General features: G+C 42.6%; 2 protein-coding genes and 1 long non-coding RNA gene across 4 annotated transcripts in view; 2 read left to right on the top strand and 1 right to left on the bottom strand.

The window, feature by feature from the left end:
• Positions 1 to 3,426, top strand: part of THAP6 (THAP domain containing 6) — a 33,001-nt gene extending 29,575 nt beyond the window's left edge. Inside the window, exons 6-7 of one of the 2 annotated variants that reach the window (XR_004437967.1) lie at positions 68 to 168; positions 2,589 to 3,426. The gene's annotated coding sequence lies outside the window, so the exon portion shown is untranslated. Of the gene's footprint in view, positions 1 to 67; positions 651 to 2,588 lie in introns of those variants that run through there. The other variant, XR_004437966.1, reaches the window with a different exon arrangement.
• LOC117085476 overlaps positions 1 to 19,850 on the bottom strand; it is a 23,271-nt gene extending 3,421 nt beyond the window's left edge. The window contains exons 1-3 of the long non-coding RNA XR_004437968.1: positions 19,507 to 19,850; positions 17,493 to 17,629; positions 632 to 778 (exon numbers count right to left, since the gene is read on the bottom strand). This is a non-coding gene — a long non-coding RNA (uncharacterized LOC117085476). The remainder of the gene's footprint in view (positions 1 to 631; positions 779 to 17,492; positions 17,630 to 19,506) is intronic.
• Positions 17,296 to 27,764, top strand: ODAPH (odontogenesis associated phosphoprotein). Its single transcript, XM_033214424.1, has 2 exons — positions 17,296 to 17,641; positions 25,899 to 27,764. The coding sequence occupies exons 1-2, from the start codon at positions 17,575 to 17,577 to the stop codon at positions 26,225 to 26,227; spliced, it is 396 nt and encodes a 131-aa protein (XP_033070315.1). The 5' UTR covers positions 17,296 to 17,574; the 3' UTR covers positions 26,228 to 27,764.

Raw genomic sequence — 27,764 nt, 5'->3', positions numbered from 1 at the left:
TAGAGACCATACAATGAGCCATCCATATATTGTTTTTCTTTCTTCTTTGAATCCTATCCCATCCCAGAAACACAGGAAAAAGAAACAAGAACAGGAAGAAGAACAAAAACCAAGAGGAGAGAAATGCATTTCGTAGGGAATGGCAAGTAGACAGGCAACAGTGGTCAGGTAGGCTATTTGTGGCTTAAATAATCTTCCCTCTCGTGGCAGCTCAGAGGCAGGCAAGGAACATTGTATCACTGAAAGGGAAAATTTTAATCACCTTCCTCCTCTTCATCCTCTCACTCCAATACTGACAAGCCATTTAATCTATCTAAGATATGTTTCATTCATTCACCCATTCATTCAACTTTATAAAACATCTTGACAGTATTACTTAGAATGTTCACAGATCAGTGTACAAATTAAGGCACTTGGAGCAGAATGTAGGTCAACTACATCACAAAGCACACCATTTAGCTCAGTCAATTTTTTTTCTGAGCAAGACTTCCTTAGTAAATGAAATCATATGTTGGTTTATATTCTGGAACAAGAGCTTTTTCTCATTCTGAACCAGTCAGAAAGAGTTCACAGGCTAGCTACAGTCTCAGAGTATCAAGTTACTTGCTAAACAGATAATCCTTGAACTCACCTAAGCTCCATGGTTTGTGGTTAGTTAACAGCAAAGGAGTTCCTGACAGATTTGTGTCCAATAATAAACTTCTCAAATCCTTGTGTACAGCTTGTGCAGTTGAAAGGTAATATCACATCTGAATGTGCAGATTTGGGCCCTTGTGCTCTGTAAAACAGAAGAATTTTATTAAAGAGTGAAGTGTACGTGCTGTGCAGGATGCTAACCACAGATACTAGTGATTAGTACCTTGTGGAGACAAGCATTCAGCTACAGACTTGCCAGTAAAATGTACTCAACGTAAAATTTCAATAAAAATGAAGGATACTGGTGCTTGTTAAACAGGTAGATTTTATAACAGTATAAAATGTTGCCAGGCTACACAGCTGAAATAAATTACCTTTGAAATCCTGAGGATATAAAAAAAATGTTGGTTGTCACTCTTATTATAACACTTGTAGATGGGTCTTAAGAGTAGAGAATGTCGATATTATTGAGATGTACAATTCAAGTTTCTATGGCCATCACCATCATCTGGACATATTTTATTGAAAATCACATGGGAAAAGGGTGTAACTAGAAACAAGACGTGGCTATCCAAAGGATCAAACTCACCAGGGCACCATAAAGACTGGTAAATTTTAGGAGGAAATGCAAATGTATTCTACATATTAAAACTAAAAACCATTTTAGTAAGTTATTTTTAAATGTACCTGATAGCAAAGGGACTCTGTATGTGCCACATGAGGGCTACGTGAGGATTGTTCGTGAAAGCATAAAGTGGAAGGCAACCCAAATATCCATCAGGCAGTAAATGGCTAAATAAAACTGGCGTGCCCATGGAATGAAACAATAAGCACCAATTCAAAAAGACATCAATCCATATTATCGCCATGGGAAGACAAGACCTTAACGTGGATAAAAGCAATATAAAGCGCAACTCAAAATAGTATCTCATTTATATAAAATGTTTTGAAACCCACCTACAAAACGATTTATAAGTGTACACGTGTGTGTGTGTGTGTGTGTGTGTCTGTAAGTATATAGAAAAAGAAAGAAAAGATGTATGCAAACTGTTAACAGTGGTTACTTCTAGAGAGGGGGTTATATACTTCCTGGGAACAGAGAGAGAGTGCACAGGAAAGAAAGAGAAGAAGGGAGGGAGGAAAGGAGAACAAAAAAAGGAAGGAAGGGAGGAAAAGAAAGTTATAATAATAGCATTCTACAAATTTAAATCAAAACCAGCCAGGCACAGTGGCTCATGCCTGTAATCCCAGCACTTTGGGAGGCTGAGGCAGGCGGATCACTTGAGGTCAGGAGTTCAAGACCAGCCTGGCCAACGTGGCAAGACCCCGTCTCTACTAAAAATACAAACATTAGCTGGGCATGGTGGCAGGCACCTGTAATCCCAGCTACTTGGGAGGCTGAGGCAGGAGAATCGCTTGAGCCCAGAGGGGCGGAGGTTTCAGTCAGCCAAAATTGCACCACTGCCCTCTAGCCTGGGCAACAGAGCAAGACTCCATCTCCAAAAAAAAAAAAAAAAAACCATTTCATCTCTGAAAAATGAGGCATTACTTGTTATCATTACCTTCATCATCCCCCTGGGACATTGGCTAACGTTGGATCTAAGTCTTGAATTACTAGTATTTCCTGTGACACCTACTGACACCTACATATTTTAAAGAAATCTCCCAAACCCCTGCCAGCCCATCTATTTGAGATTTAAATAAACCACTGTCTGAGTAGGTGTGTTTTTAAGATTTTAATTAGCTTGCCTGTGACTGGTCACAAGCAAAACCCTACAAATGACTGCCTACAAATGAGAACCTCAAACTTTCAGCTTTCCAGCTGACCCAATACCTCAGAAAACTAAAGAATGTGACTTTAAAGTACTGATATCTGAGAAGTATTACACGCTCTCACAGAGCTGATCACAATTTTCGTAAATCCTCATATTTCTGCCTATGTTTTGTTTCAGATATCCATGTTCAAGAGAAATGTTTGTTCAAGGCAAAACATTATTTCTCAGTAAACATCATAGCTAACATAAGGTGCCAATCTTTATTCAAAGCACTTAAACTTTATTAACTCATTTAACATCACCACAACCCTATAAGGTAGGTATTATTATTATTATTCTCATTTTACAGATGAGGAAATTAAACAGAGAAAAGCTAGATAATTTGCCCAAGGTTTCACAGCTGGTATCATTCATGTATCATCATAATATGAAGTCATGTTGTTGTCGGTTCCGATCTACAATGCAAGACCCAGAGACTTGTTTTGTCTCATCTTTTTTTATTTATTCTGGGAGACCCAGAGACTTTGCTTCACTCATTGTTGAATTGTTGCTGAACATTCACAACGTCTCAAAGGCCAGACTTCAGTCACTCCATTTGGAAGCTCCAGTTGAGGCATTTAGAGGCTGAAGGATAAAATGTGAACTCATCTTGTGTCTGAAGCTGAGGAAAGCCCACAGTTACTCATTACCACAATCTGGATCTGTCTGATGCTACGGCCAAGCATAAACAGGGCAGATGCACACTCAGGATGAAGTCACCTTACCACACACACAGGCAAAACATTCAAATATCCATGGGTTTCACCAGCACAGGAGTCTGTCTAGTCACCTGGTTTCTCTCAGCTCTCAGAAAGAATGCATGGAATGATGAAAGATTGGTCCTGATCTCTGCTAATGCTTTACTCAACCACTGGAACTGATACCATTTTTTACTCTATGTCTACATCTCTAGCCTATAATCAAATACAAGAGCATAAAAATTAATAGCTCTTCTTTCTACATTTTAATAGTAGGCTTAAGAATTTTCATTCTCTATGTGATTTGCTACTATAGTATATTAGTAATATTTCAGAACAAGTTTTAGCAAACCACTTGTGGCATACTGTGTATGGCTTCAGGTACAGCTGGATCTAGGAGTTCAAATGATGTTATCAGAATCTGGAGTCTCTCCACTCTGCTCTATCAAGCAGCCTCTCCCTTCACAACTTCAAGTCCAAAGACAAAATGTGTGCCTCCTTTCTAGTCATTCATATAACAGTCCCAGGACTAGTTTGGACTGAGTCTGACTGAAATGGCTTGAGTCAAATACTCAACCCTAAACAAATATCTGTGGCTTAGGAATGCTATGCTATGATTGGCAGGCATAGATTACAGCCGAGTCCTGGAACCAAGAGAGTAGAGAAATGATGGTTTTCCAGACGGAAATCAGGGTTAAGTCATCAGAAGAACTGGATATGTACTGGGCTGGGCAAGCCAAAATAATAGCAGTGGGGCAGAGAGAAGAGAGTGGGCTGGCTCTGTAGTGGTGGAGGATAGCTGCAGCGTGAAGATTTTTTGTTAGTAAATCGTTTTATGTACATTTGTTTACCAGAACAAGGGGAACAGCATAGAAGTATTCTATCCTTGTTATGACCATGATAGACAATATAGGCACTATGGGTCACCCCCAATAAACTACACTCTTAGAAGCTGACTCTTCTTAGCAGTGTCCCATCCACTCCCTCCTTGTGGACGATTGCTCTTCTCAAAAGCCATGAGGTACGTCCGTGTGCTTTTCACATTTCTCGGAGAGAATAAAACAAACATTTATATATGGTGATTTCTTAAAAACTTTTTATAATGGAAAGTTCCAAACAAAAGTAGAGAGTATAATATACTCTAATGCATCCATCATCCAGCTTCAACAGTTATTAAACATGGACAGTCTTGTTTTATCCACATCCTCACTTTCTCCCGTCCTCTGATTATTTTGAAGCACATCCCAAACAACATATAATCTGTAGCTATTTCAGCATATATCTCTAAAAGATAAGGACTCTATTTTTAATTTTTTTTTGTTTCTTAGAGACAGAGTCTCACTCCGTCACCTAGGCTGGAGTGCAGTGGCGCAATCTCAGGTCATCACTCCGTCACCCAGGCTGAAGTGCAGTGGCGCAATCTCAGCTCACTACAACCTCCGCCTCCCAGGTTCAAGTGATTCTCATGCTTCAGCCTCTTGATTAGCTGGGACTACAGGAGTGCACCACCATGCCCAGATAATTTTTGTATTTTTTGGTAGAGACAGGGTTTCACCATGTTGGCCAGGCTGGTCTTGAACTCCTGGCTTCAAGTGATAGCCCTCGCCACCTCGACCTCCCAAAGTGCTAGGATTACAGGTGTGAGTCACCACATCTGGCCTAGGACTCTATTTTTTTTTTTTAGACAAACATATATATCACTATTTCACCTAAAAACATTTAACAATAATCTCCCTCCAAACATTGTAATGGGTTGATATGTCTCTAAAGTCTCTTTTAATCTGTAGGTTCCCACTCCATTATTTATTTTACCTGAAAAAAAAAATTAACCAAGTGTTTTGTCCTACAGGACCTGGGTGAATTTTAAGGATGCTATCACAGAGCTCTCACTGCAATAGGACGACAGCCAGAATCTCAAGAGCACACCTAGTATAGCAATTAAAATCAAGAATTCTGGAACCAAATTGCCTGGGTTCATAGCATGGCTCTGCCACTTGTTAGCCACAGGACAACCTCTCTGTGCCTCAGTTTTCTCATCTCTAAAATGGGAATGACAATAGTAACTACCTCATTGGGTTGTTTTAAGAATTAAATGACTTGGCTGGCCGTGGTGGCTCACGCCTATAATCCCAGCACTTTGGGAGGCCGAGGCAGGTGGATCACAAGGCCAGGAGATTGAGTCCATCCTGGCTAACACAGTGAAACCCTGTCTCTACTAAAAATACAAAAAATTAGCCAGGCGTGGTGGCGGGCGCCTGTAGTCCCAGCTACTCGGGAGGCTGAGGCAGGAGAATGGCGTAAACCCGGGAGGTAGCGCTTGCAGTGAGCTGAGATCATGCCACTGCACTTCAGCCTGGGCAACAGAGTGAGACTCCATCTCAAAAAAAAAAGAATTAAATGTCTTAATGTATGTCCAATTTATCATTTACTATATTCTAAGCATCACTGTTGTAAGAATTGCACATACATTCTTACAACAGTGATGCTTAGAATATAGCAAATGATAACATAGATGAGGAAATTGAGAGGCAGAGAAGCTGACTGGTCCCAGATCTCACAGCTAAACAATGGCAGGGCAGAGAGCAGAGCACGGATTCACCCCACTGGTTTAATACTCTGTTTCAAACCATCAGTGAATGTGGGCTGTCATTACTCTGCCCCTCACCAGGATGTTACTGCCATTCTGTTGCTAAATCACTGGGATGAGGTTAGGAACCTTCTGCAGGCCTCAGGCTCCTGCTATGCAAACTGAGGGAACTGGAGGTGTGGTCAAGGTGCCTGAACCCCCTTTTAGGAGGAATCCCAGCAGAAGATGCCCAAGCAAGCCTTGCAGGAAGTTATCCAGGCCACCTTCAAATCAGCGCCAACCGCAGAACCTTTAGATCCCCCAAAAGAGCACCTGTCCCTTCATGGTGCTTCTGACAGAGAACCCCGAGCAGCGCTAGGCCTCCCTCAACCTGACTCAGGGGTGCCCACCACTCCCCATCGTCCCTGACACACATAATCCTGACTGAGGCAGCCTGAATAGCAGCTTCCCCGGATTACTCACCGTGGCCCTGTGAGAAGAATGCCTCTCCCAGGCAGCATCTGCAGTTGTGACCACAGACGGGAGACCAGCCTAATCGGACTTACCAGCAGCTCACCTTGGCTTCCTCAAGGCCCAGCAGCGGGACAGGGCCTTTCTCTGAGCAGAACTTGAGCGATAAAAGTAGCAGGTAAAGCTGATCCAGCCTCAGGCAGACCTCCAGTGGGCCCTGGAGGATGTGAGAGGCAGCTCTGTGGGCCCACCCTGTAGCCGCATGTGGACAGCTAGAACAGCCTAGCCTTTCTGACATTGCTGGCCCAAGAGGTTTCATCTTTGGGTTTTTTTTCCTTCTCAGGCTGCTAGCTTCCATCTCAGTTAATACAGAAGGATGGTTGCCATTGTCTCAATTTAAGCATCTGAAATAAATTACTTAGCAAAAACCATTTTCATTGTATCCAAACCCAGTGTCTTCAGTTTGAGCTCCCTGAAATTCCAAACACATGTTCAAATCACCAGGAAAGAGGGAAAGAGAGACTGAGAAGACAGAGACTGAAGCAGGGAAGTCATTATGAGATTCTCCCCAAAATCCTGATGTTCAGCCTCTGGGTGAAGGACATTCCATGCTGAGACAGAGGAGTTGCTCTCTTCACCAGCATCTTTCTGAAGTGTCTGTATTAGAGGCAGTTCAGTGCTCACACACCAACCTGAAATTCTTAGTCCTCCCACACATCTCCAGTCGAGGAGCACTGGCCATGCCCCTTCATTGTCCATAAACACCCAAGCTCTCATTTAGAAGCAATTGATTTATCACATCTTTTCCTACGTATTTGTTCACTAAACCTGTCAAGCAACACATTAAAGCATGACAGAGAAAGAATATGGGCATGTGTTAGGATTCCCTAGAGAAGCAGAACCAATAGGATGAGTATATAGAGAGGAGAGGTTTAGTTTAAGGAAGTGCCTCATGCAGTTATGGAGGCTGGCAAGTCCAAAATCTGCAGGCCTACCCTGCAGAAAGTAGGCTGAAGACTCAGAGAAGAGCCTATACTACAGTTCCAGTCCAAAAGCTGCTGCACAATTCCCTTACTCAGGGAAGCTCAGTCTTTTATTCCATTCCAGCCTTCAGTTGATCAGATGAGGCCCATCCACATTACAGAGGGCCATCTGTTTACTCAAAGCCCACTCATCCCAAAACACCCTCCCAGAAACATCCAGAATAATGTTTGACCAACTATCTGGGTACTAAAGCCCAGCCAAGTTGGCACATCAAATTATCGCAGGGTGTGAGCAGGAGAGAAAAGAAGAGATGAGGTTGCCTTGAGCCCAAATCCAGAAAGCAGAGCACAACAGAGAGCTAAAGACCCCTGGGTAAAGCCACCTCCTGCCCCAGAGTCCTTCCCTGACGCAGACTTGCTGGACAACCAGGTGTGTGAACATGCAGGTACAGGCGCAGACCCTTCTTCCTTCCCTCCTCCTCCATATCTTTCACAACCATTTGCTGAGTGTCACTGTGCCAAACCCTGAGGCTAATCAAGACTTGGTTCTTCTGTACACTTAAAAGTGGTTAAAATGGTCCATTTTATGTCATGTATATTTTACTACAATTTAAAATGAATTTGAAAAAAAAATTAAAAGACTGTTTTTGCCATCAAGGGTCCCAACGTCCAGAGAGGGAGGACATGCACAAAACACAATTTCAGTCTAAGTTCTCGCTAACAGCATTGATAGGTTCTTGAAAACTGTGACTTTAAATGAAATGACTGGCCGGGCGCGGTGGCTCAAGCCTGTAATCCCAGCACTTTGGGAGGCCGAGACGGGCGGATCACGAGGTCAGGAGATCGAGACCATCCTGGCTAACACGGTGAAACCCCGTCTCTACTAAAAATACAAAAACTAGCCGGGCGAGGTGGCGGGCGCCTGTAGTCCCAGCTACTCGGGAGGCTGAGGCAGGAGAATGGCGTAAACCCGGGAGGCGGAGCTTGCAGTGAGCTGAGATCCAGCCACTGCACTCCAGTCCGGGCGACAGAGCGAGACTCCGCCTCAAAAAAAAAAAAAAAAAAAAATGAAATGACTATAAGGAAACCAACTTTACCATAAGCTAATGGATAGAAACAGGAGTTAAGATTCTACCGCTTATTTCTAGTCATAAAAATACCATCAAACCTTACTACATAAAGTAGTAAACGTCAAAGCCAAAACACTTCTAATATTAAACATTGACATAAGTGTGAACTCTACATACACTTAAGAAAGATTAATAAAAATGAATAAGTTATTTATTCACCCGATGATTCCAGTTCAGGATTACAGGTGCCCGCAGCCTGTCCTGACAGCTCAGGGTTCAAGGTGGGAACCGGCCCTGGCCAGGACACCATCCCATTACAGGGCACACTCATTTACACAGCGAGACTCACTCACACTGGGACCAAGTGGACATGCCAGGTCACCTAACCTGCACAGCTGTGGAAAGTGGGAGGAAACCAGAACACCCAGAGAAGACCCATGCAGACCTGGGGAGAATACTCAGACTCCACACACACAGCGGCTGGAGCCAGAAATCAACTTTCTTTCCCCCTCATCAACTTTATAACAAAACCTCATTATTCAAGGGCCTGCTATATAGGAGGTCACAGGTAGTAAAACAGGGCAAGCCAGAGAATGCAGAGCCCATGTGGGTCAACAGAAACTATGCCTTACTCATCGACTCATCTGCTCGCCTTGTCCTTTCTCCTCCAACAAAGCTGCTCTGGACACAAGGCTCCTGGCACACTGCCAACCAGGCCTTCATGCCCGGATGTGGAAATCTCACCTCTCCAGTGTTGACATTCCACAGCACTCGCCCCTTATCCATCCTTCCACAGATGCGTTTTTTTTGTTTGTTTGTTTGTTTGTTTTGAGGTAGGGTCTCACTCTGTCACCCAGGCTGGAGTGTGGTGGCATGATGATGGCTCACTGTAGCTTCGACCTCCACAGGCTCAAGCGATCCTCCCACCTCAGCCTCCCAAGTAGCTGAGACTACAGGTGCCACCACACCTGGCTAATTTGTGTTTTGTTTTTTTTTTTTTTAGAGATGGGATTTCGTCATGTGGCTCAAGCTGGTCTCAAACTCCTGGGCTCAAGCCATCTGCCCTCCTGGGCCTCCCAAAGCACAGGGATCGCAGGCGTGAACCACTCACTGTGCCCAGCCCCTCTCCATACACTCTTTCAATGACTTGTTGTAAAATTTCTTAGTATTTACTCACTAAAGTGCCTCTTAGTATTTACTCACTAAAGTGCCTGGGTATCTTCCAAAACAAGACATTTTTATTCTCTCAATTTTTCTATTATTTATTAAAAGAAAAATAGGGTTGGACGCCGTGGCTCACACCTGTAGTCCCAATACTTTGGGAGGCTGAGGTGGGTGGATCGCCTGAGGTCAGGAGTTTGAAACCAGCCTGGCCAACATGGTGAAATCCTGTCTCTACTAAAAGTACAAAAAAAAAGCCGGGTGTGGTGGCACGTGCCTTTAATCCCAGCTACTCGAGAGGCTGAGGCACGAGAATCGCTTGAACCCGGGAGGCGGAGGTGCTGTGAGCCCAGATCACGCCATTGCACTCCAGCCTGGGCGACAGAGCGAAACTCTGTCTCAAAAATATAAATAAATAATAAGTTTTTAAAAATGCAACCATAATCTCATCATCTGAACACACTTAACTCCAGCGGTCAAAGGCTCAGACCAAAAGCCATGATATTATCCATGACTCCCCCGTGTCTCTCACACCCTCTTCCAGTTCATCAGGAAATCCTGTCAATTCTACCTTCAAAGTATGCCCTGAATCTCCCCATTTCTCACACTTCCACCACTACCACCCCATTATGAGTCATATAATCTCGCCACAAAACTACTGCAGCAGTCAGCTGTAGCTGGACCATCCCGCCCCCTGCCATCTCTACACAGTGACCAGAGTTGTCCTTTTTAAATGTAAGATCATGTTATATCTCTCTGAAAAACCCCCCAGTGGCTGCCATTTCACTCAGAATAATGATCTCCCCTCCCATTAATCCTTGACCTCTGCTATGCCTGTCCCCCTGACTCACTCAGCCTCAGCGACAACAGTCTCCCTGCTGTCCTGCGTTATATCCCAAGCCTACTTTGGTCTCAGGACCTTGCCATTGGCTGTACTCTCTGCCTGATACATTCTTCCTCTAAATATGCACATGGATATTTACCCACTTCCCTCAAGTCCTTGTTGGAATACCTTTTCTTCTTCTTTTTTTTTTTTTTTTTTTTTTTGAGACAGGGTCTCACTCTGTCACCCTGGCTGATGTGCAGTGGTGCAATCGACTCACTGCAGCCTCAACCTCCCAGGCTCAAGAGATCCTCACACCTCATCCTACGAAGTAGCTGGAACTACAGGTATGGGCCACGACACCTGGATAATTTTTGTATTTTCTGTAAAGATAGGGTTTTCCCATGTTGCCCAGACCAATCTCGAACTCCTAATTCCTGGAATCAAATGATCTGCCCACCTCAGCCACCCAAAGTGCTGGGACTATAGGCATGAGCCATGGTGCCCACCAGAATATCATCTTCTAATTAAAATTCCAACTCTCCCACATTCCTTACACTGATCATCTTTTTTTTTTTATAGCACGTATTTTGGAATATTCTAACATATTAACTGATTTACTCATGTGTTGTATTTATTGTTTATTCTCTGTCTCTACCACACTAGAATGTTAACTCCACTGGAACAGGTATTTTTACCTGTATCCCAAGCCCATGGAATAGTGTCTGGCAGATAGTGGGCACCCAATAAATAGTTGTTGAATGAACTAAGTGATGAGACAGCAAAGTTCAACTCCCAACGCTATGCTCCCAGGTGCCACAGGCCCTGCTTCTCTGAGCTCCAAACCTGTGGTGGAGGACATCAGGAACTTTCCCCTAAGAAGTTCAACAAAGCCTTCTTAGATTAGTATTCCTTCTGTGACAACATGTCTCACTATATATATTGGAAACGTTTTTTCAAGGTGACTTAGATACAGACACTGAATAGACTGAAACCAGTGAATAATTCCATCTTGGTTGACAATTGGTTGGGACAAGTTCACATGCCCAGATGTCACTGAACCACAAGATCCTAGTCACTGACAACTATTTCCTAACATTCTCCCCACAAGGAAGCATTACAGTATAAGTATTGTTTATAGCAATCCCAGGCTTTGGGTCATAAAAAGTTGTTCTCTTTTCTTTTTCACAGGAACATTGATTGTCCTATACCTGTTATCCGGCTTTCTAAGTAACACACACATACTGGGATTGATTGGGTGGGAAGGCCACTTGATGTTATAGGTGTACTAGGCACAGATCAGGGTAGCTACTCGGCTGACATCCCTAGTGGCCCAGTCTCTGCTGTCCCCGGACTTCCTCTAGTAATGGACCCTTCCCACCCTCCCTAGCCATAAGACCTATGCTTGGCCAACCAGAGGTCTTCCCTGGGACTTTCCTAAGTGGTGTTGGCAGGAAAGAGCCTCCTTCCACACAGGTTGTCAAGAAGAAGGATATAAAACAGAAGAGCCCATTAAAATAAAAACATAAATCCACTAATGAATTAGTGAGTAAATGAATGAATGAAGGAATGAATGTTTAAAACAAAGTGAATACAGTCATGAATTGCTTAACAACATGGGTATTCTCTAAGAAATGCATCATTAGGCAATTTCGTCATTGTGCCAACATCATAGTGTGCATTACACAAACATAGTTGGTATAGCCCACTACACACTTAGGCTATATGGTATAGGTCTATTATTCTTAGGCTACAAACCTGTAGAGCATGTTACTGTACTGAATACTGTAGGCAGTTATAACACAATGGTAAGTGTTTGTGTATCCAAACATAGAAAAGGAAGAGTAAAAATACCATATAAACGATTAAAAAAAAAAGTACACCTGTGTAAGGTACTTACCATGAATGGAGCTTGCAGGATGGGAAGTTGCTCTGGGTAGGGCAGTGAGTGAATGAGTGGCATGTGAATGTGAAGGACATTACACTCCTGTAGACTTTATAAACACTGCACACAGGCTGAGCATGGTGGCTCACACCTGTAATCCCAGCACTTTGGGAGGCCAAGGTGGGTGGATCACAAGGTCAGGAGATTGAGACCATCCTGGCTAACATGGTGAAACCCTGTCTCTACTAAAAATACAAAAAATTAGCAGGACGTGGTGGCAGATGCCTGTAGTCCCAGCTACTCTGGAGGCTGAGGCAGGAGAATGGCGTGAACCCGGAGGCGGAGCCTGCAGTGAGCCGAGATCGCACCACTGCACTCCAGCCTAGGCGGCAGAGCAAGACTCCCTCTCAAACAAAAAAAAATAAAAAATAAAATGAAAATAAACACTGCACACTTAGGCTACACTAAATTTATGGAAATATTTTTCTTCCATAATAAATTAACCTTATCTTACTATAACTATTTTACTTTATAAATTTTTAAATTAGAAACATTAAATTTGGTCAGGCGCAGTAGCTCATGCCTATAATCCCAACAATTTGGGAGGCAGAGGCAGATGGATCACCTGAGGTCAGGAGTTCGAGACCAGTCTGACCAACATAGTATAACCCCATCTCTACTAAAAATACAAAAATTAGCTGGGCATGGTGTTGCATGCCTCTAATCTCAGCTACTCTGGAGGCTGAGACAGGAGAATTGCCTGAACCCAGGAGGTGGAAGTTGCAGTGTTGACCTGAGATCATGCCATTGCACTCCAGCCTGGGCAAAAGAGTGAAACTCTGTCTGAAAAAAATAAATAAATAAATAAATTTTATTTATTTAATTTAATTTTTTTTCTTTTCAGATGGAGGCTCGCTCTGTCACCCAGGCTGGAGTGCAGTGATGCAATTTCGGCTCACTGCAAGCTCCTCTCCCAGGTTCATGCCATTCTCCTGCCTCAGCCTCCCAAGTAGCTGGGACTACAGGCATCTGCCACCACGCCCTGCTAATTTTTTGTATTTTTAGTAGAGACAGGGTTTCAGCATGTTGGCCAGGATGGTCTCAATCTCCTGGTCTTGTGATCTGCCCGTCTCAGCCTCCCAAAGTGCTAGGATTACAGGAGTGAGCCACTGCGCCCGGCCTAAATTTAAAAATTTTAACCTTTTGACCTTTTGTAATAACACTTAGCTTAAAACACAAACACATTGTACAGTAGTACAAATATACTTTCTTTGTATTGTTATTCTGTAAGTTTTATTTCTAAATTTTTTTTTTTTACTTAAACTTTTTTATTAAAAACTAAGACACAAACACATACATTAGCCTAGACCTACACAGGGTAGGATCATCACTGTCACTGTCTTCCACCTCCACATCTTGTTCCCCTGGAAGATCTTCAGGGGCAATAACATGCATGGAGCTGCCATCTGCTATGATAAAAATGCCTTCTTCTGGAATACTTCCTGAAGGACCTGCCTGAAGCTATTTTACTTTTTTTTTTTTTTTTTTTTTTTTTGAGACGGAGTCTCGCTCTGTCGCCCAGGCTGGAGTGCTGTGGCCGGATCTCAGCTCACTGCAAGCTCCGCCTCCCGGGTTCACGCCATTCTCCTGCCTCAGCCTCCCGAGCAGCTGGGACTACAGGCGCCCGCCACCTCGCCCGGCTAATTTTTTATATTTTTTAGTAGAGACGGGGTTTCACCGGGTTAGCCAGGATGGTCTCGATCTCCTGACCTCGTGATCCGCCCGTCTCGGCCTCCCAAAGTGCTGGGATTACAGGCTTGAGCCACGGCAACCGGCCTGAAGCTATTTTAGAACAAACTTAGTTTTCATAAATAGAAAGGGTACAGTCTTAAATAACAATGAAAACTATAGTATAGTAAATGCATAAACCGGTAATATAGTCATTTATCATTACCAAGTATTATGTACTATGCATAACTGTAAGTATTACACTTTTTTCATGACTAGTAGTGCAGCAGCTTTGTTTATACCAGCATCATCAGCACAAACATGTGAGTAATGTATTGTGTTATGACTTTATGGCATCTACAAAGTCACTCGGCAATAGGAATTTTTCAGCTCCGTTATAATCATATGGAACCACTGTCATATATGCAATCTGTCATTGACAAGAAGTCATTATACAGCATATGACTGTATATTTAATTAGAAGAAAAAGCATGAATTTTGGAATCAGAAAAATCTCAGCTCTGACTCTCAGTCGTAATTACCACTTAATATCTTTCAGTCTTGAGGAAAGAAATGTAACTCCTCTCAATACCTCATAAGGTCATTGTGAGAAAAAGACCTAACACAAACTGGCCTACATACATGGGTCCTTCCCCTTAACACACTGGACTAACAACTGTGACTCAAAGCCATTTATAGCCTTCTTGACATTGGGAAACATAGACATTAGATTCTCATTGATCAATCTGCAAGTACATGATTTGTGGATAAAGTATATGACTAAAAAGATATTTTTACCAAAACTACTGCATTTGAAATAAGCTTTCAGAAATATTTTCATACTTTTAAGGTATAAGGATTTTGGCAAATGAATGTGAAACTTCACACCAGTTTCATTGATTTTATGTGTTGTGAAACACTTGGCTCCACTCTATATATAACATACAAAGAAATAAGATATGCCGAGACTTAGTTATTCTATACACCAATAATAAAGAAATGTTCGAGTTTCTGCTGGATAAGAATTTGATAAAATTTTTAAAATTGTGTTCCTTGGCCAGGTGCAGTGGCACATGCCTGTAATCCCAGCATTTTGGGAAGTTGAGGTGGGCAGATCATCTGAGGTCAGGCGTTCGAGACCAGCCTGGCCAACATGGCGAAATCCCGTCTCTACCAAATACACAAAAAAATTAGCTGGGTGTGGTGGCGCACCCTCACGCCTCAGCCTCCCGAGTAGCCCTGTAATCCCAGCTACTCAGGAGGCTGAGGCACGAGAACTGCTTGAGCCCAGGAAGCAGAGATTGCTGTGAGCTGAGATCGCGCCACTGCACTCCAGCCTGGGCAACAAAGTGAAACTCCATCTCAAAAGAAAAAAAAAAAAAAACCAATGTATTCCTTTTAAAATTTTGTTCCTTTATTTTATAAATTTCAGAACAATAGATTTGAATGAAAAAATAAGTTATTTTGCTTTTGTTATTTATTTTCATCAACATTTAAGATGAAAGCTCATTAGCACTCCAAAACAAAAAAGAAAGAGAATCAGAAGAAATAGTAGAAATGTCCATCAGTTTAAAGTTTGGTTAAATAAATTACAGTAAATCTATAAAATGAAACACCGGGCAGTGGTTAAAGTGATTATGTGAATCTAATTCTATTGGCATTGTAGTGTATCTCCAATGAAGGGGACAAAGTAGCATATGTGATACTAACCCATTGGTGTAAAATTATAGACTGTGTTTCTCTGCTTCATTCTCCCATAACCTTCAGTCCTTCCTCTCTCTTAGCACTCAAAACCCTTTACTGTTACTCCTGAGTTAATATTTAATGTCTCCTAGACTATAAGTTCCATGAGAACAGGAATCCTATCTTTAGCCTCAGCACCTAGACCAGTGTCTGATGCTGAATAAATAAAAGTCAATACAGAATTATCGAATGAGTGGCAAGTCTAAGGAACTCAACTTGTCCTGGATGTTTCCTGATTCCTTTTCAAACTGCTGACAAATCATCCATCTGATTATCTGTTCTGGAAGTTTGCCTAGGACTAACATCAAGCCTAAGGAACTTTCCATTTTCTATCTGTGAGTGTTTGCATCCTTATTCATTTTGATTTTCAGTTTGCACAGCCTCTCTTGTTAAATTGTCAGTCCTTCAAAGACAGGACCATGTTTAGTTTGTTCTTTTTTTTTTTCCATATGATACCCAGGAAAATGTTCTCCTTAAAGTGGAGGTCTGTTCAGTGATTAATTGATTTGGCAAGTACAGCCTCCTAAGAGAATAAATTGTCAGTTGAGGTTATTATAATTTAATGACAATCACAAACACTTCCTTTCACAGGCCAGGCACTGTGGTTGGAGCTGTATGTCAATTAACTCCTTGATATGAAACCAACTAAGTGTCCATTGACCAATAAGTGGATAAAGAATATGTGGTAGAAATACACCATGGAATACCACTCAGCCATAAAAAGAAAATGAAATAATGTCTTTTGCAGCAACTTGGAGCTGGATGGAGCTGGAGGCCATTATTCCAAGTTAAGTAACTCAGGAATGGAAAACCAAGTATCGTATGTTCTGACTTATAAGTGAGAGCTGACCTATGAGGACACAAAGACATACAGAATGATATAATGGACTTTAGAGGCTAGGGGTGGGGGAGGTTGGGAAGGGGGTGAGGCATAAAAGACTACATACTGGGTATAGTGTAGACTGCTCAGGTGACGGGTGCACTAAAAATCACAGAATTTACCACTATAGAATCGATCCATGTAACCAAAAACCACTTGTACCCCAAAAGATATTGAAATTTAAAAAAAAAAAAATGTTTAAAAAGCATCTCCTGAATTCACAAATTCCTCTGAGGGTAGTACCACAAGTCCCATTTTACAGATGAGGCCCCTGAGGCTTTAGCTAGTCTCAGGGACTCACCACAGTCACTCATCTAGTAAGGAAAGGAACAAAGACTGGAATTTTTCCTAACTCCAAGGTCCATGTTGTTAATCACCTGTGACAATCCCCTCTCATATATCCAGCAGCTGACGAAGTCTTTCCCTCAGGAAACCAACTGGACGTAGATATGTCACGTCCATCTTATATGCAATATGGTGAATCAGGAGGAGCTGTGAAAGGACAACTCACTAAGCTACTCTCCCAAATGTTTATGTTTGTTTAGACAGTGACCGTCATGACCACTAGGGAAGATAGTTTTCTGATTCTGCTTCCCTTGTCTCCTGGACAAAAGCAGAGCAGAGAAGCAGCATAAATCCTGGTTGGGGGCCTAAGAATGATCCCCAACTCTCCACTGCAAACCACCAGGGTCAGGAAGCCTCCGGATAATGCCCTCTCCCTCGTTTCGCTTTTTAAGTAGGTAAGCTGCACAGAGCAAAGCACTGTTGCATATTTCTGGACAGCTTATTTCTCTTGCAGAGGAAGACTCATATACACAACTGAAAGGCATTAACATGGGAGAAGATTTGAGGGATTAGAAGGATGGTGAAGGCGTGGTTGTCCAAAATCCCCCTCTGAGGAGAGATGATTGATATCTGGCTGTCATTCCAAGAAGCTTCTGGTTGACAAATACTGTCTGGTATTTCCTTGCTGATTTCTTACCCTCACACCGCAAGCCCTGATCACTGTGGTCCACTGTGCAAATGCAAATTACCTGAATCAGGCTGCTGGTGACTCACCAACTCTCCTTTAAAGCAACATCAGGTTCAACGCAGTGACAGCTCAGCGTAGAAGCCATGGCTCGCAGACACTGCTTCTCCTACTCGTTACTGGTCTGCTGGTTGGTGGTAACTGTGGCAGAAGGTAAGGGTTTTGCTTTTATTCTGCTCTGGGTCCACTAATTAATAAGTTGTAGGAAAAGACAAAATTGGCTCCATGATTATATATTCCCACAAATTGGAAATATTTACTTCAGCTTCCATCAGCCTGTGTGGTTAAAGAGAAGGAGGTTGGATTTTGTCACCTGAAGACCTTGGTCCTCGTCTCGGCAATAGCCCTGTGACTTTAGACATGCTTAACGTCTCTGAGTATCAGACTCTCATATGTGAAGTGACAATATTAATATTATCCATCGTTATGGGGTTTGCAAGGACCAAATGAGCTATCATCTGTGAAAAACTCTTCAAGCTAAAAACGCTGTACAAATACTAGTTATTACGGTTACAAAGCTAACAATTCCACTTTGAATTACAGCACTGTCCACTTTCTATCTCCAGCAGCATAGTAATTTGCACATGGTGGGTATTTAGTCTTTGTTCATTGCTTAATTAATCACATCTACTGAGCTGCATTTTGGTGCCACAGAGTTGGACACAGGTTTCTTTCTTTAGGATTATGTTAGATTCAATTTCTCAACTGTTCCTATTCTGTTTCTTTGTTCCCACTACAAAATGTGTCCTGAGCCTTAGAATTGTTTTGCAAACCCCTAGGGAAAGGAAAGAAAAGGCTGGGGAAGGGACCAAAAGAGGGAAATACAAGGGGAGGAAATCTTGGGGAGCCTAGATTTAACCTTTTTTCAGTTTATTTTAATTCCAAAACTAGATGCTGTTTAGGGAAAATAGACCTAGGAGTCAAACAGAGCCCTTCGCCCCTTTCACATGTCTTGGGGAGGGGGCTTTGCAGGGGCTCAGCCAAACCCTGCTCATCCCCAGACAGATTCCCTGTTACCATCCCTCAGAGCTCACAATAGACAGGAGAAGGGGAGAGACATCAGAGCTGGTCGTGGAATACTCAGAAACCCCCTGATGCAACCTCTCCACGTACTCTGGCAATCAGGGGACAGAGCATACATTATGAACAAAACCTGCCTCCCATATCCCAAGACAAGGTCCCCAAGCCTCACCTGCTAAAAATGACATCTAAAAGAAGCATCATAAAACAAAACTAGCCACCTGCCACTTTCTCTGCAAAAAGTGAACCGCTCTTCAGGAGGCTTTGTAAACACATAGCTAAACAAGTTATAATGAGATTAGAGATTTATTTTATTCACATCTTAAAAACACCCACTGAGGCTGGGTGCATTGGGCTCACACCTGTAATCCCAGCACTTTGGGAAGCCGAGGAGGGCAGATCATCTGAGGTCGGGAGTTCGAGACCAGCCTGACCAACATGGAGAAATCCCATCTCTACTAAAAATACAAAATTAGGCCGGGCGCGGTGGCTCAAGCCTGTAATCCCAGCACTTTGGGAGGCCGAGATGGGCGGATCACGAGGTCAGGAGATCGAGACCATCCTGGCTAATACGGTGAAACCCCGTCTCTACTAAAAATACAAAAACTAGCCGGGCGAGGTGGCGGGCGCCTGTAGTCCCAGCTACTCGGGAGGCTGAGGCAGGAGAATGGCGGAAACCCGGGAGGCGGAGCTTGCAGTGAGCTGAAATCTGGCCACTGCACTCCAGTCCGGGCGACAGAGCGAGACTCCGCCTCAAAAAAAAAAAAAAAAAAAAAAAATACAAAATTAGCCAGGTGTGGCAGCGCATGCCTGTAATCCCAGCTACTCGGGAGACTGAGGCAGGAGAATTGCTTGAACCCGGGAGGTGGAGGTTGTGGTGAGCAGAGATCATGCCATTGCACTCCAGCTTGGGGAACAAGAGTGAAACTCTGTCTCAAAAAACAAAACACCCATTGCACCCATTGAAACATCAGATTTGGTTTCTGAATTTGACTCACTTTTCCCTACAATCCCTCAAAGTCCTTCAAATGTAGCTTCATTCTATCCTAGCAGCCCTGCTTCCAGTTCATTGCTCACTCACACACACCCGGGGTCTGCCAAACAAGGTCATGTGTGGCTCTCCAAACTCACCCTCTTCTCACTGTTGCACAGCAGCAACCACAGCTGCTCCCTCCTCTTGCTTTCACCTCTGTTTGTTGCAATTCTGCTTTAAGGCACAACATTTAAATGCCACTATGATTTTGCCTTTACAAAGTCTTTGTTAAGATGTAATAATGTAAAAATTGCAATTTCTTTTTCTGACACCTTTGACTTCTTACAGCTATTTGTGCATCACCTACGGCACATACGGCATCTGCTCTGTACTGCAGATCCCCGGCTTCATAGCATCTGCCCACTCCTTGAGCTCAGGCTTTTAATCTTAATCATCTCTGCATTTGCCACAGCCCCTAATGTGATAACCTGTACCTTGTTGAAACGACTTGACTCACAGGGTAGAATTGAAAGAGGCCTGTATGATACTTTCTAGGCTCTGATATTTTATCTGTGAAATCAGATATTTAACCAAGATAGTCATTCTCTGAGTCTACAAAATAAATTGAGTTTTGCAGTTATTGTGAGTAAATCAATCATAGAACTTATTTTTCTTTCTGACTCAAGTCTGAAAGCACATGAGAATTTTTCTAAGTCTCCATGAGCCATGTAAGGGAAGAACTGCACACTTAAATTTCAAGTAGAAAGCTGACTTCTCTTAAAATCAGTATAGTTCACTGCAAGCCAGCTTTGTCTGCCCAAATAACCACAGAGTATAGGTAATTATAAAAAGAAAGGTATTTCATCATTACCTTTTTTTTAAAAAGTACTTGTTTTTAAAGTAGTTGTTGGTATGTTATGAATTTCATGTCTAGACTGTAATAAACCACCTTAAAACTGATATTCAAATTCCAAGCAATATTTTGCTTTGTTTCTTCTATTATGCTCTATTTTTTTGTTTGTTTGTTTGGGACAGAGTCTCCCTCTGTTGCCCAGGCTGGAGTGGGTACAGTGGCACCATCTCAGTTCACTGCAACCTCCACCTCCTGGGTTCAAATGATTCTCTTGACTCAGCCTCCGGAGTAGCTGGGATTACAAGTGTCTGCCACCATGCCCGGCTACTTTTTGTATTTTTAGTAGAGATGAGGTTTCCCCATGTTGGCCAGGCTGGTCTTGAACTCCTGACCTTAAGTGAGCTGCCTGGCTTGGCCTCTCAAAGTGCTGGGATTATAAGTGTGAGCCTCCACGCCCAGCCATTTTTTAATATAAATTATTATTACAGATTTTCTGGGACTGAAATTAAATACTCACTGAACTCCACAAAAATATACAGAGAGGAAGATTCAAGGTCAGCCTGACCATTTAATTCATCAAGTATTTACTGAGTACCACTATAAGCCAGGGACTATTCTAGGTGCTGGAGACACAGACAGTAACCACGAGTCAACAGTCCCTGTCACTGGGGAGGTCCTATTCTAATAACATGTATCCCCAATAGCCCTATCTTTAATGCACAAATGTTATGGGCCTAAGAAAATGGGGCTCAGGCTAACAGAATGTTTCTATAATATTCAAGATTAGTAACCGCAGCTAACACTTATTAAGTGCAGACTATACATCCAGCAATGTTCTCAGCACTTTATACATTTTGTTTCCGATAACACTCACAAAGAGACGATGAGATGGGTAGTATTATTTTCTTCATTTTACAAAGGAGGAAAATGAGACTCAGAGAAGTTAAGGAATCTATCTGTGTTCACCCAGTTATTAAATGGCAGAGCTCAGGGAGCCTGGCTCTAGAGCCTATCCTTTTAAACACTTTACTGTTCTGCCTCTCAAAATGTTTTTAATCTGCATTTAAATATTTGACCTACTTTGGTCTTATTAAGCTTGCAGAAGAGCTCTCATCTTTGACATCCAGTGCCTTTGAGAGCACGTCAGTATGTTACATAAGGGGAAATATTTGCTTATTATTCAACACACTACTCCTGAGAAGTAGGAACTTGGTAACTTTGCAATTATAGAAACTGGGATTTCTGTCAATCAATTCAATTGTACTGGAGACGCTGTGCTAGGGATGAGGAGGCAGCAGTCTACAAGACAGTCACGTAGATCTTTCAGTAGAGCAGGCATATAACCACTGAATAATAATCACACAGCTGATGAATATGATGAAAGTGGACTCACAGGGCTCTACAAAAGCATGTTGCAAGGGGTTTTAACCAAGCTTCTGGGTAGGAAAGACCTGCCTGACAAAAAGAGAGAGAGAGAGAGAGAGACTTGAAATTGAATAGGAGTCAGCCAGGCAAAGAGTACAGGAAATGGTGCTCTAGGCATCTGCAACCACCTTTTCAGAAGCCCAGGACAATTGATGACTTTTGCCAAAATAGCTTTCGGAGAGTGGAGGAGGCAGGGTTAGATTCCAATGGATTAAATAGGGGGAGAAGCAGAATCAGTAAGTGTACAGACTTTAAAGAGAGAGGAGGAGGAACCAAAGAAGTTAATGGCAGATTACCTCAGCTTTCTCTCTGGAATATGAAGCTGATAAATCAACTTAGAGAGGTAGAGAGCGTTTCAAAGCAAATTCTTTAGATGAATGAAGAATGAAAATTTTGAGGGAAATTTGAGGAGATAGCAAAGGTTTAGAAGATAAGGAACAGAGAAGAACAAAGATAAAAGAATTAATGAGCAGTGTTAGATCAGCTGACATCAGAGACCATAAATGGCATCAACCCACTTTCTCAGATGTGTGGCCGTAACTTTGTGAGATGTGACAGGTTCCCAAACCAATCACTATTACTCCCACATTTTAGGACACTTGTGTTAGCTAACTGGTGACCCAATAGAATCACCATAGGTCTAGTTTGTTTGGAAGAATGTGGTTTTATGTGGTCCTGCTCACACTCCTGGGTAAGTGATTGAAGCAAGCTTATACCTTGATCTTACACCCTTGAAAATCCCAGAAAAAGAGAGCACTGAACACTACTGGACATCCCAGAGTCAGAGAAAACCTGCCTTGCAGGCTCTGAAACCCAACTGTTAGAGGAGGATTTAGAGAGTATCTTCAGGTTTCTAGAAATGAGATAAGCACAAGAGGCGAGTGGGTGGGTGGTTTCTAACAGCTGGAGCATAGTTAACCTAGTGGCAAAGCTCAAGGCCTCCTTAAGCCTGAGCTGACAGCAAAATGTCAAGATGGGGCTTAAAACAGAGGCCAGCTGGGCCGGGCGTGGTGGCTCAGGCCTGTAATCCCAGCACTTTGGGAGGCCGAGGCAAATGGATTACGAGGTCAGAAGATCAAGACCATCCTGGCTAACATGGTGAAACCCCGTCTCTACTAAAAATATAAATAAAAAAAGAAAAAAATTAGCCGGACGTGGTGGCACGCGCCTGTAGTCCCAGCTACTCGGGAGGCTGAAGCAGGAGAATAGTGTGAACCCAGGAGGCGGAGCTTGCAGTGAGCCGATCGCGCCACTGCACTCCAGGCTGGGCGACAGAGCGAGACTCCATCTCAAAAAAAAAAAAAAATCAAAGGCTAATTTCTCTCCTAGCGACTGGATTCTTGGCAGAATGTCTTCCTGTAAGGTTCAGAACTTACCAGAAAAAAAGCGACTAATGTGGGATTTGGTCATTTTCTGTAAAGTGTCTCAATCTAGTTTCAGTTATAGAATTTCAGTGTACCCTGAGTAGCTATGGGAGAAGGGGTTGGCATTTTGTTCGAGGAACAGATACCCATTCAAGCTAGCTTTAGAAACAAGTAGAGCTGGAGGTGGATTATTATAAGGATATCTCCAAGAAACTTAAGAATAGCTAGGGCTCCCTGAAAAGCCAAAAACTAGCCGGCCATGGTGGCTCACGACTATAATCCCAGCACTTTGAGAGGCCCGAGGCAAGTGGATCACTTGAGGTCAGGAGTTTGAGACCAGCCTGGCCAACATGGCAAAACCCCATCTCTACTAAAAGTACAAAAATTAGCTGGGTGTGGTGGTGGGCGCCTGTAATCCCAGCTACTCAAGAGGCTGGCACAGGAGAATCGCTTGAATCCAGGAGGTGGAGGCTGCAGTGAGCCGAGATCACACCACTGCACTCAAGCCTGGGCAACAAATGGAGACTCCGTCAAAAAAAAAAAAAAACACCAAGGCTGCTACTCCCAACATCACTCTGTTACCACAAGGCCTCTGGTCTCTTCTGTCCCAGAGGCCTTCCCTATTTTGCTGCTTCTATGTGCAGACTGGCTTCTCTGCATTCTCAACATTCGGAAGGTCAAAACGTGACACTCCAGCCCCTGCCCTACGCCTTCCACTGATGTCTTCCACTGTGACTCAATTCTCAAGTGAGAATCTGATTGGTCACTGACCAGCCAATGAATGAGTTGAGTGTCAATCAGTGGTCTAATCAGCCACAGCCAGAAGGTGTATAGGACTGACAACTGACATTTCCAGGGTTCATGGATGAAACAGAATATGTAGGAGGGACTACGGACATAGGCAAATAACAAGCATATCCAATACAGCCAAGAAACCTGAATTAAACTGTCCCAAAGGAGAGGGGAATCTAGTCCTTGGTAGGGAGGTGGTAAGTGCCTCAGCACTCTCAACTTCCTGTGAGAAGCTCTTCTTTTTTTGAGACAGAGTTTGGCTCTTGTTGTCCAGGCTGGAGTGCAATGGCATGATCTCGGCTCACAGCAACCTCCGCCTCCCAGGTTCAAGCAATTCTCCTTCCTCAGCCTCCCAAGTAGCTGGGATTACAGGCATGTGCTACCTTGCCTGGCTAATTTTTGTACTTTTAGTAGAGATGGGGTTTCTCCATGTTGGTCAGGCTGGTCTCAAACTCCTGACCTCAGGTGATCTACGCACGTAGGCCTCCCAAAGTGCTGGGATTACAGGGGAAGTTCATTTTATCATCATTCACATGGGCAGCCCTTTCCAGGCTGTATATGTAAGCCTCTAAGGGAATGAAGGAACAATCTAAGAAAAGATTACTTTTTCATAGCCAATTTGATTCAATGATACAGTCAAGGAAGACTATGACACTTGAGTTTGATCCAAATTTCTTCTCAAAAGATAATTGCATCCTGGTTCTCAGTGCTCTTTCTCCTGCTGCTTGTAGATGGCCCCTCCCTTCCCCTAGGAAATTATTTCACTGCTTGGGCAGTTGAAGCAGAACTTTTGGATTAATGGCCTTTGGGGGCAGTTATTTTGATTTTCTTAACATTAAGTTCCTTTTTTCTACTGAATTTTCTTTATTTAGTTATAATTTACATGCAATAAAATCCTTTTTTTTTTTTGAGACGGAGTCTTGCTCTATCACCCAGGCTGGAGTGCAGTGGCACAATCTCAGCTCACTGCAAGCTCTGCCTCCCGGGTTCACGTTATTCTCTTGCCTCAGCCTCCCCAGTAACTGGGACTACAGGCACCCGCCGCCATGCCTGGCTAATTTTTTTGTATTTTTAGTAGAGACAGGGTTTCACCATGTTAGCCAGGATGGTCTCGATCTCATGACCTCGTGATCCGCCTGCCTGGGCCTCCCAAAGTGCTGGGATTACAGGCCTGAGCCACAGCACCCGGCCAAAAGTCACACATCTTAAAGGTACAGCTTGATCACATTTTACATATGGCTACATATAAACATGTGTATGTGTACAAACATACGTATGTACACATATATGTGTTTATATACAAATTATATGTGTGTGTACACCTGTGTGTGTATACATATAGATATATAGATAACCATATCTATGTAACAACCACCCAGATCAAGATATGAAACATTTCTAAAGAGTTCCCTGGCTACACTTTCTGCTAAAAAATACCTATCCTTGCCCTAAGCTGAATTATTATTTTGACTTTTTTTTAAACTATAGATTAGTTTTGCTTGCTCTTGAACTTCATATAAAGGGAGTTGTACAGTATGTACACTTTTGTGTCTAACTTGTATTGCTTGACATCCATGGGATATATCAACGTTGTGGGTATTAGTAGTTCTTCCTGCTGAGAACTACTGCTGAGTACTATTTCATTGTATGAATATACACAGTTTCTTCATGCATTCCTCTGTTGATGGACACTGAGATTGTTTCCATTTAGGTTATTATGAATAATGCTACTGTCAACACCCCTGAACGAGTCTTTTTATAGACATAAACATTCATTTCTCCTGGGTAAATTCCCCACAGTGGAAATGCTGGGTCAGCAGGTGTGTCTCTGTTTCATTTCACTGAACGTTGGCAGTTCTTTCAAATATGCACTGAGATTTCTCTAATTCTCTCTTCCCATCTTTCTCCTCTGCCACCACTCTAAACCACCCTTCTGCTTCTGTTACCAGGCCTGTTTCCTGACTTGCGTTTTCCTCTCCACAGGACAAGAAGAGATATTTACCCCTCCTGGAGACTCACAAAATAACGCAAACCCTACCGACTGCCAGATCTTTACACTCACCCCTCCACCCGCCACGAGGAGTCCGGTCACAAGGGTCCAGCCCATCACAAAGACACCTAGGTGTCCCTTCCATTTTTTTCCACGAAGGCCCAGAATCCATTTTAGGTTTCCAAACAGACCTTTCCTGCCTTCAAGGTGTAACCACCATTTTCCGTTCCAGCGATTTTATTGGCCACACCGTCGCCTTACTCCTTATAGATATTTCCCCAGAAGAAGACTCCAGAGAGGAAGCTCATCTGAGGAAAGCTGAGAGGGAAGAGAAAGCCAAACATACTGAAGCAAAAAAAAGCCAATCCTTCAGAAAAAGCAACAAAAAGATTTCTGTTTTATCTTTCCAAACTAACTATTGGATATGAAGATTAAATATCCTAAACACCACTAACTAGAAACTCTTCTCTTTGTCAGCAGTGAAGATATTAGATCACAGGTTATTGATGTTTGCAAAATTGGACAATAACCACATTATTTTTATCCTCAACTTCTTATGGTCACAGGATATTTATGCAAATAAAATCTTAAAATGGGTAGCTCTAGTAATTCCTATCCATACTGAGATGCTGAAAGAATCCATCTCCTCCTCTAAATTAAACAGCATTTAAATAAATTGAGATCATTATAAACCACATGAAGACACTGATGACACCGTTTTTATACTCATTGGAAAAAGTACAGAGCAAGGTGCAATGACAAAGTAAACTTTAAAAAAATATATAAAGCTTAAAGCAATTAAAAAGTTATGGAGAGTCTGACTGTAGGTAATACTTTAAAGATATAAACTTGACTTGTCTAAACGAAATAATTATTATTATTTTCTTGGAGATAGAGTTTCACTCTTGTTGCCCAGGCTGGAGTATGTATAGTGATGCTGTCTCGCCTCACAGCAACCTCTGCCTCCCGGGTTCAAGCGATTCTCCTGCCTCAACCTCCCAAGTAGCTGGGATTATAGGTGCCCGCTACCACACCTGGCTAATTTTTTGTATTTTTAGTAGAGACAGGGTTTCACCATGTTGGCCAGGCTAGTCTTGAACTCCTGACCTTAGGTGATCCACCCACCTCGGCCTCCCAGAGTACTGGGATTGCAGGCATGAGCCACTGCGCCCAGCCCCAAATAATTACTTTTAAACTATGGTATCTAAATTTACTTTAATGTTGACTTCAACTGATGCAAATTAATTTGATAATTTTCTCACTGTTTGCCATTATCATTACATAGATGCTGACTAAAATGATAAACTTCCCCTCAAACTTTTAACATAATTCCAGGTCCAAAAAGCCTGATTAAACTGCTACAAGAATATTCTGGTACCTCTAGAACTCTACAGACATAAGTTCACTTAATCCTTGGAACCTTATATTCTCAGGGTGCAATATGAGAAACAAATCCCACAGATTGCATTCATTGGTTATTTGTTTTGGCCACTCTGTAAAACACAGCTTCCTGTTTATGCCACTTATCTTGCCTATAACATAAGAACTTTAGTTCTGCATATGCGGTCAGTGGCTTGCACTTTTTCCTCCCAAGATCTATGTGCAAAAGTTGCTGCTACTACTGCTGCTAAAAAAAACAGAAAAAAAAAAATCAGCACGAAGACATGAAAGGACTTTGGGAATGGTTGCCCTGAAAAAGAAAAGAGAGTTAAAATCATCATGCTATGTTTCTTTGCTTTATCAAAATGATCAAAAAAGAAAAAAACTGTTTAATTCACGCTGTAGAAAATATTCATTTTAAGAACAGATTTTTGCTTCAAATTTACAGGCTTCAATAAAAACCGATTGAAACCTCATCA

This window comes from Trachypithecus francoisi, unplaced genomic scaffold, assembly GCF_009764315.1.
Source record: "Trachypithecus francoisi isolate TF-2019V2 unplaced genomic scaffold, Tfra_2.0 Lachesis_group1, whole genome shotgun sequence".
NCBI lineage: Eukaryota > Metazoa > Chordata > Mammalia > Primates > Cercopithecidae > Trachypithecus > Trachypithecus francoisi.
Note: the sequence above shows the minus strand (reverse complement) of the source record. Positions and strands in the feature narration are given on the sequence as shown.

Bases quoted from the DNA above. Each gene is read 5' to 3' on its own strand.
- ODAPH (XM_033214424.1), top strand. From the start codon at position 17,575: ATGGCTCGCAGACACTGCTTCTCCTACTCGTTACTGGTCTGCTGGTTG. The intron at 17,642-25,898 runs GTAAGGGTTTTG...TCCTCTCCACAG, and splicing joins GGTGGTAACTGTGGCAGAAG to GACAAGAAGAGATATTTACC.